Source organism: Protopterus annectens, chromosome 1.part0, assembly GCF_019279795.1.
Source record: "Protopterus annectens isolate FY-2018-M chromosome 1.part0, PAN1.0, whole genome shotgun sequence".
NCBI lineage: Eukaryota > Metazoa > Chordata > Ceratodontiformes > Protopteridae > Protopterus > Protopterus annectens.
Genome location: NC_056725.1, coordinates 1,341,670,429 through 1,341,684,544, shown reverse-complemented (window position 1 = coordinate 1,341,684,544; position 14,116 = coordinate 1,341,670,429). Strand labels below are relative to the sequence as shown.

General features: G+C 41.7%; 1 protein-coding gene across 3 annotated transcripts in view; it reads left to right on the top strand.

The window, feature by feature from the left end:
- CDK19 (cyclin dependent kinase 19) overlaps nucleotides 1–14,116 on the top strand; it is a 1,741,514-nt gene that overhangs the window by 944,764 nt on the left and 782,634 nt on the right. For all 3 annotated transcript variants that reach the window (XM_044066618.1, XM_044066628.1, XM_044066639.1), the window contains exon 9: nucleotides 13,733–13,805. In XM_044066618.1, coding sequence (XP_043922553.1) covers nucleotides 13,733–13,805 — 73 coding nt within the window. The remainder of the gene's footprint in view (nucleotides 1–13,732; nucleotides 13,806–14,116) is intronic.

The window sequence follows — 14,116 nt, the reverse complement described above, 5'->3', positions numbered from 1 at the left end:
TTAACTGGATGTACTGCTGGGAGAGAGAATCTCCCATCTCTGGAATAAATTACGTCTTCATATTAAACTGAGTGGTACCCTTACCACTTTTAAGGTGACCCTAGTTAACTGAATGGGTAATGACCATTTCTCCATGGACCTGCCTTGTGTCTCTCTACTGGTGTCAGGAGGTACCATATGAGGGTAGGTGCTGGCAAAAGTTTTAATTGTCCTTTGATTGCTCTACCTTGTAGATCATATTTACTGCTACTTTCATCTGAAGAAAGGTAATGCAGTTGTATGAGTATACACAAAATTGTTTACAGTTGATGTAATTTGTCTACCTTAGGCACAGCTAACAGACTGAGGAGTTGCCTGCTTGTGTCACTTAAGAGTTCCTTGCCCACAACATATCAGTACTTGCATGAACTCAAGGCTGGTGATGGCTGGTGTGGGCATGAGGTGCCTGTGGAAAAAGTGTCTGGACCCCCATGCTCATGAGTAAATGTTAGTTACTGTTGCAATGATCTCTCCCTTTTTTGAAGCTCATAGTCTCGTAACTTTTCTTTTGTCCACGCATGTCATTGGCATCATAAGTTATGTTCCACACTTTTTCTTTGCTGTAGAGTCAAGGTAATGGTCCTCTTTTGAAAAGAACTTTAATATTTCACCTTTGTATCAGCCCTGACACCTCAGTGCCCTTTACGCTACGCAAGGGCTGAAGTGTGTCATCAGTAAAGCAAAAAGACCCAAGGTTCCTATGTCAGGTATATTAACATACAGTGGATTTAGTGTAAGTGAAAGCAGAAAAGACGACAGAATAACTCTTCTGTTTAATTTCCTGCAAAACTTTGGAGAAATAAATGTATCCATGAAAAATGGGTAACTTAATATGCATAGATGTTGATAAGTACTCCTCGAGATTTCCTAAGTCAAAGGACACAGATCTTGCCCAAGTCCATAGGCCAGACAAAAAACACAGTGAAGCAGTGTATTCCTAATATATATGTATAAATGTTAGAATACTCTCCCAAAGACCTAAAACAAATCATAAGGTTTGCTTTGAAGCATTTTGGATTTTAGGACCCATCTATTGGATTCCAAACTATGCTCATGCCACTGTTCTCTGGCTAAATGTTGCTATAACTCTATCCATCTGTCCTCTATATGTAGATGTCCTTTATCACTGTTGAAGTATTCTTTACTCTTGGGATATCTTGCCAAGGGTAGCTTAACATGCGGCCAGTGTACTAAAGCCTTTACACTTTCCTGGCATCATATGTCAGACGCATATCCTATGTGCAAGCCATAAAGTACATAAGTAACATGTGGGTGCCTAATCCTGAGAGTTTCTTTGCTGCCAGTCCAAATGCAACTACTGAATTTAGTCTGTATGCCATCTTTTGAGTTGGCTCTTCTATTGAGTCTGTTATAGGTAAGTACCCTATTGGGGTTGCTTCCTTTCCTTTTTTTCTCCATGTAGTTTGTTTTCATGTCATCCAGGAAGGGAAAATGTAAGTGTAGGAGGCAAATTCTCCTTTAAGACAAACACAAGAAGTGCCTTTTTTGTTTTGGTGCGACGCATGACCATAATCAGTATGATATGTCAGGCTTTTGTCCCCAAGACACCCCATAGCCATTGTCTTTCCTTTCTGTTTATTTGGAAGAACATCTGGTTATTGACCCCAGGGTACCATGGCTGAATCCACCTGCCATGAAGTTCAGCACATCTTAATAAAAAAGCTAAAAGAGCTTGTTTTGAGTCTGCTGCTGTCCAGCCTGTACTGGATGTCTCTCTTGGGTTGAGTGAAGAACCCGAGGACTTTCCGGTGTTAAAGCTAGTTCTTCTGCCACGACCCAGTTAGAGGCCAACAGGGAACTGCTGACTTGCGCAACCACTGAGGCTGTGCATACTTCTAGTACAGAAATTGAGGAGGAACCATTTCTTAGTTCTTCTGAAGGATCTAGGGAGATTCCCCAAATTGTAGCCAGGGGAGAGGTGCCTGGTACAGTCAATGAATCAAGGCAGGATTTGTCAAGACTGATGTCCCCTTGAAAAAAAAAAATGAAAACTAACCTGTGACTACTGAAGCTAAGAATCCTCTTGAGTGTCAGGACTTTACTCAACGGCAGTTTAATGTCCTGATGGCTCTTAAACCTCCACAGGGTTTCTCTGTCCCCGCTGCTTTTGCTCCCTGGCCATCAACTCCTTCTGAGGCCTAAGGATTCTACTTCTCATGAGTAGTTGGGCTCTGAAGACTCTTTAGCATATTCTTCACAAATACACTCTCTTTTGGCCTTTGGATCTGATGAAGAGGATTCTTTGCCCCCTGATTCTCCTTCTGAGCAATTATTCTTTGGGGATACAATGTATCCATATGATGGAACACTTTAAATGAGATTGCACCCAAGTATCAGCGGTTGAGAAAAGGTGTTATGAACTTTTATACTCACCCAGACCATCTGCAGTCCCTCCAGTCTTAGCTGCCCTTTTGGAAACATTGAGAGTCAGGATCCTATGAAGCTGCTGTAAATCTCCAGCCCCTAAGAAGCTAGACAGATTTTATAAGGTACCTGAAGATCATAAATACTTGTATAAATGTCCATCATCTGCACTTGCTATTGCCTCCATGTCCACATGTAAGCCATCCAAACTGCTGCTGCTTACAGGGGTAGCTATCCTCTGCCAGATTCCCCTGTCCCTCAGGATTGCCCTTTCTTTCCCTGTTTGGCAACTGCTAACCACAGATGCTTGGGTTCTCTCTATCATCTGACATGTTCTTTTATGACTTAGATGTCCCTTCCTCCTTTTTCTGGTCACCCTTAACCTCCCCCTTGCCATCTTTCTCTTTTTCCTCTGGTCCTGTGTGATCTGGTGGAATAGGAAACCATATAGCCTGTTTCTTTGTCTCAACAGAGAACGGGTTTCTATTCCAGAATGTTTCTGGTTCCCAGGAAGGAGGGGACTTGCAGGCTTATTCTGGACCTGTCCTATCTCAACATGTTTCCCAGGGTTCCTGCCTTCAGGATGTTGTCTCCTCAGACCTTTTTCCCTCTTTATTCCCCAGACATTTCTAATCTCCCTAGATTTAAAGGACGCTTACCTCCATATTCCTGTTCACCCTCTCGGGAAATTTTTAGGTTTCTCTGTTTCTTTCTCTTCTTGTCAGTTCTCTGCTTTGCCTTTTGGTCTTTCCATAGCTCTAGTAATATTGGCCAAATGTCTATCCCCTGTGGTAACTTTCTGCAGACTTCAGTTACTGCAAGTATTTGCTTATTTGGATGACCTTCTGATTCAAGTCTTCTCAGCAGCAGCTTTCTTCTTCATAATCTATTGGTTTGCAAAATTCAGAGCATTTCAGTCCTGACTTCTCTTCCATTCCCCAAGGTCCTTACCTTGACTGCTTATTTCCAGTCTGTTTTTCCTCTTCCAGTTCTTTCTGCAAGGGAATTTCTCTGAGCCCTGTTGTTCATTGCATCCACCATTCCTATGGTTCCTTTTCCCAAACTCCACATGAGAAAAGTTCAATGGTATCTCAAGACACTCTGGCTCCGACACTGCTATCCTCTGGAATTTGCAGGCCCACTTTTACCCAGTCTGAAATTTGAACTCCATTGGCAAATTTAGCAGATCTCCCTAATAAATCCATGTTTGCCTTTTCATGATGTTCTTCGTGTTTCACTGTTGCAGTCATTACATTCGGGTAATCTGCTGGCAGGTTGCCCTCAGTCGGCCTGAATTCCAAAGTCTTGGGTCCTGCGTCGGTTGCTGTCTTCAATTCCATGACGTCAGGGGTATAAAACATGCAGCCGACGCCATTTTCTTTTGTCTTTCTTGCCGCGCGGTGCCCAAAGCAGAAGCATTTTGCAAGTGCCTGTCAGCTGACTACTGAAATATTCGAGTTTGAGTTTCAGAACCGAAGTTTTCACTAAAACTAAGTACCCCACTGGGGAAATTTTTTTCTTGCTTTTTACCGATGTCAGAAAGTTAATAATTGTATTACTTGTGGGAAGCAAATACCTCATAAGGATTTCCATTTATACTGTATTCCTTGCCTAGGCCCTGATCACAACGTGCCTCGCTGTCGGTTTTGTGCTAGATTTAACCAACGCACTATTAAGCGTCTGTATATTTTTGCATCAAAGTATTTTGGAAACAGATTTAACTACCCAGAAATGTCATCGGATATCAATTCGACTACCGGAGTACATAAAAAAATGCAAAGAAAAGGACAGAGAAAGGCAGTCGAGATCCAAAACAGACGACGAAGCTTCTCCTAAGCCAGTCGCCGGTTCGCCGGTACTCAGTGAGGCGCTTTTGCAGCCGCTGATACCCGCTACCTTCGAGTTGCAGGCCTCTACTGACACCCATGTGGAGTCCGGCATGCCGCAAGATACTCAAGGTATTGGACTGACGGATGTATCTCCCTCAGATAGGTCCGGAGCCGCTGATCAGGCACCGGCTTCTGAGGGAATATTCACACTTCAACATTTGTATATCAAACCGACGACAGCTACAAAACCAAAGACCAAAGCAACTTCTAAAACTAAAAAACTGACACATGAGCCACGTGCACAGGCCTCTATGACTAAAAAACAGATGATCAAAATGGCTGAAGACCTTATTACATTGATCAGCGGTTCCCATCCCCCTCCAGATAAGAGGCCTAGGCAAGACACTGATTATGAATCTTCAGATCAGGTTTCTATTTCTTCTGATCAAGAATTGTCTATACTTCCCTATGAGGATTCTGATGCTGAGGAGTCTATTCCATCTGCATCTCCTCCTGAGGATTTTTAATTTGGAGAACTTTGCATACTTTGAGGGAGCATTTTCACTGGGAGAGTCAAGATTTCTCAAAATCAAAAAAGAGGCTCAGAGATTTCCTTCTCCCTCAGCACAAGCCTTTAGCCATTTCCCTTGTTTTAGACATTGTGAATGACGTGTTTTCGGAGTCAAGCTTGACTCCTGACTCCTTACCTCCGGCTCCCAGTAAGCCTGACAGATATTACAGGGTCCCTGACTCACATACATTTTTATTTAGAAACCCTGCTGCTGATCCTAAAATTATTTCACAGGGTCCAAAGGGAGTTAAGGCCACAACAGCAAAAAATCCTACACCCTCTGATAGAGATTCAAGGGCACTAGACAGATGGGGAAAAAAGGTTTATACATCTGCAACCTTGGCAATCAGGGCCTTAAACTGTCAATTTCATATGCTTAAGTACCAACAACATGTTATGGGATTGCTGAAACAGAAAATTATGTTGATTTCAGAATGTGCAGAAAATAAAGAATTGCAGGAATTACTACATGCAGCTGAACAAGTTGGAAAGCATACTTTGCAATGTGGTTTTGATTCCTTAGAGGCCTCCTGCAGGGCCACAGTTATTGGATCTGTGATTAGGAGGCATGCCTGGTTAAAGGAGCAAAATTTGCCTGATCATGTTAAAGCTAAATTGCTAGATGCACCTTTACAGCATGATTCTCTGTTTGGTATTAAGGCAGACGAGGTTTTAAAGAAAATGGAAGACAAAGCTAAGTCTATGCACTTCTCACAAGTGCAGCCACCAAGATTCAGTAGACACTGGCCTACAAAAAATTGGTCCTTTCCTGTGTCAGACAGAGCTCAAAGGAGCAAATCCAGACGCCCTAAGGGTTCCAGATACCAGGTGCAAGAGTCATACAGGTCAGAGCAATGGGGCACTTCCACCTCCAAATCTGGAGGAGATAAAGCGCAAACCTACAGAAAGCAATCCCAATGACTTCCCTCTGCCTACACCAAGCACTTATCTTTTGGCAGCATCCATAGGGGGAAAATTAGCACTTTTTGCTCAAATTGGCAGTTAATAACCCAGGGCAAGTTGGTACTAAACATTGTATCACAGGGATACAGATTCCATTTCCACACTCTGCCAATGGCAAATGGTTGGCCAGATCTCCCAAAAAATCAATGGGCAGAGGCACAGAAACAGGTTGCGTCCCTCATGGATATGGGGGCCATTGAGACAGTACCAGAACAGGAAAAAGGACAAAGTTTTTACTCGAGACTGTTCTTGGTACCCAGAAAGGACAAGGCCTGGCAGCCAATACTGGATGTATCGATTTTGAACACATACCTGGACATTCCAAAATTCAAAATGCTGACTTTGCAGCAGCTTCTGCCCATGCTGGGCAAGAATGCTTGGCTGGTGACTTTAGACCTAAAAGTGGCATACCTGCATGTCCCAATAAGACAATCGTGCAAAAGATACCTCAGATTCAAGGCTGGCCTTAATGCATTACCAATTCTCTGTACTGCCCTTTGGCTTATCTACTGCGCCCTGGGTCTTCACAAAGTGCCTGGCACCAGTAATTGCATTTTGCAGACAAAGAAGTATACAAATATATCCTTACTTGGACGACTGTCTCATTCAAGCAGAGAACAAGGACACTTCTTCGACACCTGGCGTTTGTGAAAAGGCTTCTAACATGCCTGGGGTACACAATAAACAAAAAGAAATCACAACTGGTACCCTCTCAAAAGATAATATTCCTGGGTGCAAGCTTGGATACAACTGCCCAGATGGCTTCTCCCATGCCGGACAAGCAAAGGCAACTGACTACTTACTTCAAACTGATGGCAACAAAATCCCAGTCTTCTGCAAGACAAATTCTGCGGCTTCATGGCATCCTGCATCCTACTAATTCCATATGCAAGACTGCATATGAGGAAACTTCAGTGGGACCTAAAAAGTTTATGGAGTCAACATTCACACAGTCTGGAAACAATGATTCCTCTCATTCCCTGCCTGCAACAGGAGTTTCTATGGTGGGCAAAGGCATGTCACCAAAACATGAGACTGCCCTTCACTCTACCTCCCTGCCAGCCAAACCTTAACAGACGCATCAGACTATGCCTGGGCCCACCTGGCAGGAAGATGCATTCAGGGCTTATGGACACCAAAACAAATGCATCTACATATCAACCAGAAAGAAATGCTAGCTGTTCAAAATGCCCTAACAGCCTTCAAGGACTTACTTCATCCAGGACAACTACTGATAAAGATGGACAACACCACAGTCATGTGGTATATAAACAAGCAAGGAGGCACACACTCATACCCTCTTTGCAGATTAGCCATGGCACTGTGGGACACAGCTTTCACCTACCAAATACATCTTCAAGCTCAGTTCCTGCCAAGAAAACTAAAACACTGGCAGACGATTTAAGCAGAAACCTTATGGATCCTCACGAGTGAAAAATAAATCCACAAGTCTTCAGCATGATGATAGAGAAATGGGGGAGCCCAGACATAGATCTGTTTTCTTCTCCTCAAAATTATCAATTAAAAAGATTCTGCACAAGGACAATTGTAGAAAGTGGACACCCTATCCTTCAGTTGGAAAAACCTATCTGTTTACGCCTTTCTACATCTGCCTCTTCTACCCAAGGTCCTCCTAAAAGTCAGACAAGAGAAGCCAAAAATGATATTAATTGCCCTGGACTGGCGCCACCAATACTGGTACCCAATCCTAAGGAATTTGTCTCAATACCCAGCTTGGACCTTGCCTCAAAGACCACATCTACTGTCCCAGCAAAACAATCAGATCCTGCACAATCAACTACAGACTCTGAAACTGGCAGCATGGCTAATCATGTAGTCATACAAACAACACCTCTCAGTAAAGCTGTGATGGATGTCATTTTGGAAGCCAGAAGGCCTAGTACTAGAAAATCTTATGCTGACAAATGGAAAAGATTCTGTGCTTGGAATCAAGCCCAAGGAACTGATGCAGCAGAACCAAATATTCCTCAGATATTACAATACTTAACTGAGATGCTTGACAAAGGCCTATCTTTCTCATCAATCAAAATCCATGCCTCTGCCATTTCGGCTCATTACAATGCAGAGTCACTAATCTTTTCTAATCCTTTACTAAAGCGGTATCTTAGAGGAGCCAAAAATTTAAGGCCTCCTAGAAGATCACCATTACCTGCATGGGACCTCAATTATGTATTGGAAAAGCTCACCCTGCCTCCATTTGAACCAGCTGCTACCGCTGATCTAAAGTTATTATCATGGAAAGCAGCTCTGCTACTAGCAATTACTTCAGCAAGAAGAGTTTCAGAGCTACAGGCCCTCATGGCTGTAGAGCCTTTTATCATATTTTACCCAGCCAGGGTGTCTATGATGACAATTATGCCTAAGGTAGTTTCCAGTGTGGCTCTTAACCAAACAATTCATCTGCCAACTTTTTATCCAAATCCGCAGAACAAGGGGGAGAGAATTCTGCATTCTTTGGACATACACAGACAGCTAAGATTCTACTTGAGCAGGACTAAAGCTCTAAGAAAAACTGAGCAATTACTAGTGTCATATGCTGCAGGATCAGAAGGAAAGGCTATTTCAAAGCAGACAGTTTCAAAGTGGATAAAGCCATTGCATCCGTTTCTGCTACTTACAGCATGGTAAACCTGTGCCCAAGGGCATTAGGTCTCATTCCACCAGAGCTGCAGCTACTTCAGCAGCCTTTCTCAGAGGAGTACCAACCAAAGACATTCTAGAGGCTGCTACTTGGAGTTCTGTTCACACCTTTACAAAGTATTACCATTTGCCTCTCTAAGTCCAGGGCAGGCTTTGCCACTGCAGTGCTGCAGGGCCTTATAGCCACACCTAATGCTGTTTAGCTCCAGCCTCCCAAGCATAGCTTTGGGATTCTATCCAAATGTAATGACTGCAACAGTGAAACACGAAGAACATAGTACAGTTGTGTACACTTACCATAAATGTACATGTTCGAGTATATTCACTGTTGCAGTCCAGGTTACCCTCCCACCATCCCCCCGTCATTCTGAAATTTATCCTTCCTTCTCTATCTTCTACAACCTATGTGATGTATTTGCTTGTAGATGAAAGTAAAGTTTATATTGATGCATGCATATATATATATATATATATATATATATATATATATATATATATATATATAATTTTGCTACCTTTTTGGGGGCACCTGACATCGGGGGCAAGAAAAACTAAAGAAAATGGCGCCGGCTGCATGTTTTATACCCCTGACGACCTGACATCATGGAAGAGAAGACAGCAACCGGCACAGGACACAAGACTTTGGAATTCAGGCTGACTGAGGGCAGCCTGCCAGCAGATTACCCAAATGTAATGACTGCAACAGTGAATACACTCGAACATCTACATTTATAGTAAGTGTATACAACTGTACTTTCCTCTTCGTACTGAAGGGCTGTGCACAGATGCTTCTGATAAAGGTCGGGGATCTTCCTCCAGCAGTCTGAAAGTCCAGAATCTTTGGTATCATCAACAATTGGCAGACCATATCAGAGATATGAGCACTCTAATCCTAGCTCTTCTGGCCTTTCATTCCCTCTTTGTTCCAAGTCTTTTAAAGGCATTTACAGGTAGTACCATAGTCGTGGCACATCAAAAAGTGGGGGGCACAAAGTCTTACATTCTTTGCAGGCTGACTCTTCAGGCTTTGGATTTTGAAGTCCCACCATTTCTTCAGGCAGTTTACATCCCTTTAGCTCACGATCTAGTGGCATACTCTTTGAACAGGTCCATGATATATTATCACAAATGGATGCTTCACAGTGGGGTGTTTCTGGACGTTGTACATCAGTGATCTACTTCTCAAGTAGACCTTTTTGCCTCTCCTCTGAACAGACAACTTCTCCAATTCTGTTCCAGAGTCCCAAGTCCATGGGCTAGGAAAGTGGATGCCCTGTCTTTTTCTTGGAAGGGGATCTGCCTGTATACCTATCCTCCTCCTCTTCCACTTCCCAGGGTCTTGCACAAGATCATGTGGGACACACCTAGAATCTTGCTGGTGACACTGTCTTCACCCAGACAGCACTGGCTTCCCCTTCTCTTTCACCTCGCCAGGGGCAGTCATCGCAAATTACCTCACAGGATGGATTTTCTCGCACAAGTCAAGGAGTGTGTCATTCATCCTCCCTTGTCCCCACTTCATCTAACACTTTGTATGATTTTGATACCTTTTAGTCATCAGTTTTCTGAGGACTTGCTTGGGGTTTTGTAGGAGGCCAAAAAAAAACACTACTAGAAAATACTGTGTGACTAAATGGAGGAGATTTTCTTTTTTTTCTTTTTTTTTTATCTCGGGCATGACCAGGGCCCTTTTTATGTTGGAGTCTCAACTGTTCTTTCTTATTTTTGTGAATTGCTCAATACTGGTTTGGCATATTCTTCTGTTACAGCTCATTTGTCAGACATTTCTGCTTGTCTGCTTCTGTGTCCACCTTTCGCTTCTTGTTTTGAAGTTGAACAATTTCTAAAAGGCATCCTTTATATCAAGTCCCAAAGAAAGACTATTCCTCCTTCTTGGGATCTTAACTTTGTTCTTGAAAAATTGATTGTCCCCTTTTAAGCTAGCTTTTTCTTCCATGCAGCATTGTACTTGGAAGACTGTATTGTTGGCGACTGTTACTTCTGCAAAGAGGGTTTCTGAACTGAAATGGTGATTCCTTCTTTTTTTTTTTCACAAGGACAGGATGTCTCTTTGTACCAGTCCTTTTATGCCCAAGGTGATTATCATCCTTGAGTCAGTCTATTCATCTTCCCTCCTTTTTTCCTCTCCACATTCTGCTAGTGAGAAGGTACTGCACACCTTGGGTTTACATAAGTATCTCAGATATTACTCGGAGAAGCAAAAAGGCATCAGAAAATCTAAGCAACTTTTTATTTCGTAATATCAAGAAGGCAAGCTATCTCCTCCTGGATCTCTAAGGCCATTTCCTTTTGTTGTTCTTTTCATGGCAAGCATCTTAACTCTTCTGTTCATGCTCATTCTTCTAGGGCAGTAGCATTTTATTGTGCTTTTTTAAGGGTCTGGATACAAAATCCATTTTCTGTCCACACTTTTTTCCAAGCATTGCAAGTTGTATGTCATTTCCAGGGCAGGGCAGGATTTGCCAAGGCTATCCTTCATAGGTTTGCAGAGGGCTGTTCTCTGCCTTCCTCATTCCATACTTTCCAGTAGCTTTTGTACTCTTCCAAGAGTAAAGAATACTGCAACAGTGATATGAAAAGACATAGTATAGTTGTGTAATATCTTGCCATGACAGTAGATGTCGTACTTCTCACTGTTGCAGTTTTCAGTCCCTCCCTCCTGCCCTCTTTTATTTTCAGTTGCACTTCTTTTGGATAAGAGGTTTCCTCTTACATCCTTACTTCCATCTGTTTCCCTTCCTGGATGGGCTTGTTTTTCTGGGGTTGCACTAGTTCCCCTGGGGGCACTTCAGTTCTGAGGATTAAGTGTCCGTATATCACTTACGTACCTCACATGTAGGGCATACGTCTGATGTATGATGCTGGGAAGGTGTAAAGGCTTTGTTATATACTGGCTATGTTAGGAATCCTCAGCAGGTCATCCCCAGAGTAAAGAATATTGCAACAGTGAGAAGTTGGACATCTCCTTTTGTGGCAAGATCTTACACAACTGTACTTTCCCTTCTGTTCTTTTTCCACAGTTTAAACTTCTGGGCTGTCATCTGAAGACACCCAGTAGCTTATCATTGCCATACTAAAACTGAAGTGTAATTTTGTGGAATGGAATGGAGTGATTCCAAGGTCTGTCTCTCCTGTTTTTATATACTAATTTGTGTATATTGAATGTAATAGTTAACATTTGCTGTTTTGCCTTGTATTGTCTTTTGTATTGTACAGGATAACATCTTGTAAGTTTTTTTTTTCTTTTAAACTGTGGAGCTTTTCTCCCCATGGCTCTGCTGAAAAGGAGTCCACCATGGCCTAGTCTGACTTTTTCTGTAAGCAAGTGCTAATAAATAAAATAAATATACACTCGCACATGCACACACATGCATACACACACAGATGGGGGTAGTTCATAGTTGGTCACTATGCATGAAGAGCAGGAGCCTCTTGAGGAGTCTAGCCAAGTTTCTTAATTGTTCTAAAGTGCTGCCTGGTTAAATAACTTGCTTAGTCTTACAGTAGACATATGGAGGCTGAGGGAGTCGAATCCTGATCTCCAGGAAGCAGCTCATAACTTTAATTCTGTACAGTGGCTGCCAAACTGTGTGTGTATGTAGACATGTCACTGGTTGCCTTACTGTCTGTCTGGGTTCAGTTTCAATTGCACATTGTTGGCAATCATGAATTGAAATCGGTCTACTTCCCCCTGTCTCCCCTTGGGTCAGGATACCTAGCAGTTCATTTTAGCAGTCACATAACATGTTTTGAGAAGACCAGCATGCAAGAATTTAGTCACCTCCCTCCCAATTTTCCATGGATATCCTCTAGAATCCAAAAATGTGTTGTTTCAATGTACTTTGTAATGTCTGTTTTCAACCAGATCTGCAGTACATGTGGGTTTATTCTGTGTATTTTGCCTTTTGGCCAAGACTGACCAAGAAGAAAGGCAGCAACATCTAATCTTGAATGGATTCTCTCTGTTTGCTATCCATTCGTCTTCCCACCTCTCTTTGTATGGGAGGTTAGGGTTCCATTAGGCTATTCTTGATGCAGTTATTTTCTTTATATTTTGTACTGCTCCACCAGAAGCTTTTGGTAGGATGGACCTGAATACAAACAAGTTGCTGGCCTCCATTCGATGTCACTGGTATGTCTACCAGCAAAAAACGACATCTAATAGATGAGGGCTGTCCCTTACATAGAAATTTGTCCATCTGCCATTAGAGCATTAAGTGGAAGAGGGTTATTTTGTATAGAGCTCCTTATTTAAACCTACTTTGGTGATGGGTGCACGGTCATTTTTATGTGCACATGTGTGGGCAGGGGGGGGGTGCATATGTTATAAATGTCAGTTACTGCTGCTCGTATGATAGTTTTGTTTTGTTTTTTTTTATAATGTGTAAAACTATTGTATATTTTTTTCAAAAGCACAGATTTTGTTATGAACAAATTTAAAATGTCTTCTGACAGTCTATCCTTACTGTATAGACATTAACACACTTATACAGTGATATTCCCTGATGAATTAAGCCCAATGCAATTTTAATATACCACTAGATTTGTTGTTGGATTTTCAGCATTATACTTTTCATATTAAACTCAGTTAGGGAATTTCATCAAAGTGTGTGTGTGTGTGTGTATATATATATATATATATATATATATATATATATATATATATATATATATATATATATATATATATATATAGTAGGTCACAGTAGTGTGCATGCCCACATTTCTAGGTGGTATTTATTAGTCCTTTTAATAACTGCTACTATAGCCTTTCCCATTAATTAAGCCCTTTTGAGACAGCATACATTTGCACTTTTGCATCCTTTCAAGACAGTAATTATAAAACGTTGAGGCTGGCCCACTGAACCATGTTGGACTAGCGGTGCTTGTTATTGGCGAGCTGACCAGAGAGAGAGAGCAGTGAGTGATGAGGTAAGGCCTTTGGCTGCTGGCTTCTCCCAGGGGAATGGAATAGTGCTGCATGTCTTTCCATGAAAGAGGATGGGGCTGGGCTGCTTGAATTGCTGTCTCTTGTGCTATCAGAAGTGTATTTAAAAAGTCTGTGGGTCTCATTACTGAAAATCTTACACAGCTTAACACATTTAAAATAGAAAAAAAGCATATTTGCAAAATGCTTTGTTCATCCATCATTAAAGGATGCAGATGACCCGTTCAGTGCATCTCTGTTGTGTTTTGAATATTGGTAGCTTTCCTGGTTAACCATTCATGGTTCTAATGATATTGCTTTGCATTTAACATTTAGGTATGCTAACAGCAGCCTTATAAAGTATATGGAGAAGCATAAGGTCAAACCTGACAGTAAAGTTTTCTTGTTGGTAAGTTTATCATTTTTGAAGGTTATATAATGGATATTATGTAGTTGTTGGAAATGTTTGAAGTACTGTGGTGCTTTCATGAAAAGGGCATACATAAAACTTTGAAATATTTGATTTTTACAGTATTGCAATGAAACTTGAGACAAAATGCTGAGTTCCAGTAAAATTTTGAATTTCATGAGATTCCATTCTGGATCAAAATATTAAATGCCAAACACTAACATAATTTATGTACGGATTTATAATGTTGATATGCAATTAAAATGCTATGTTAAATTCTAGAAATTATGGCAAACGGAATCAGATTCTGT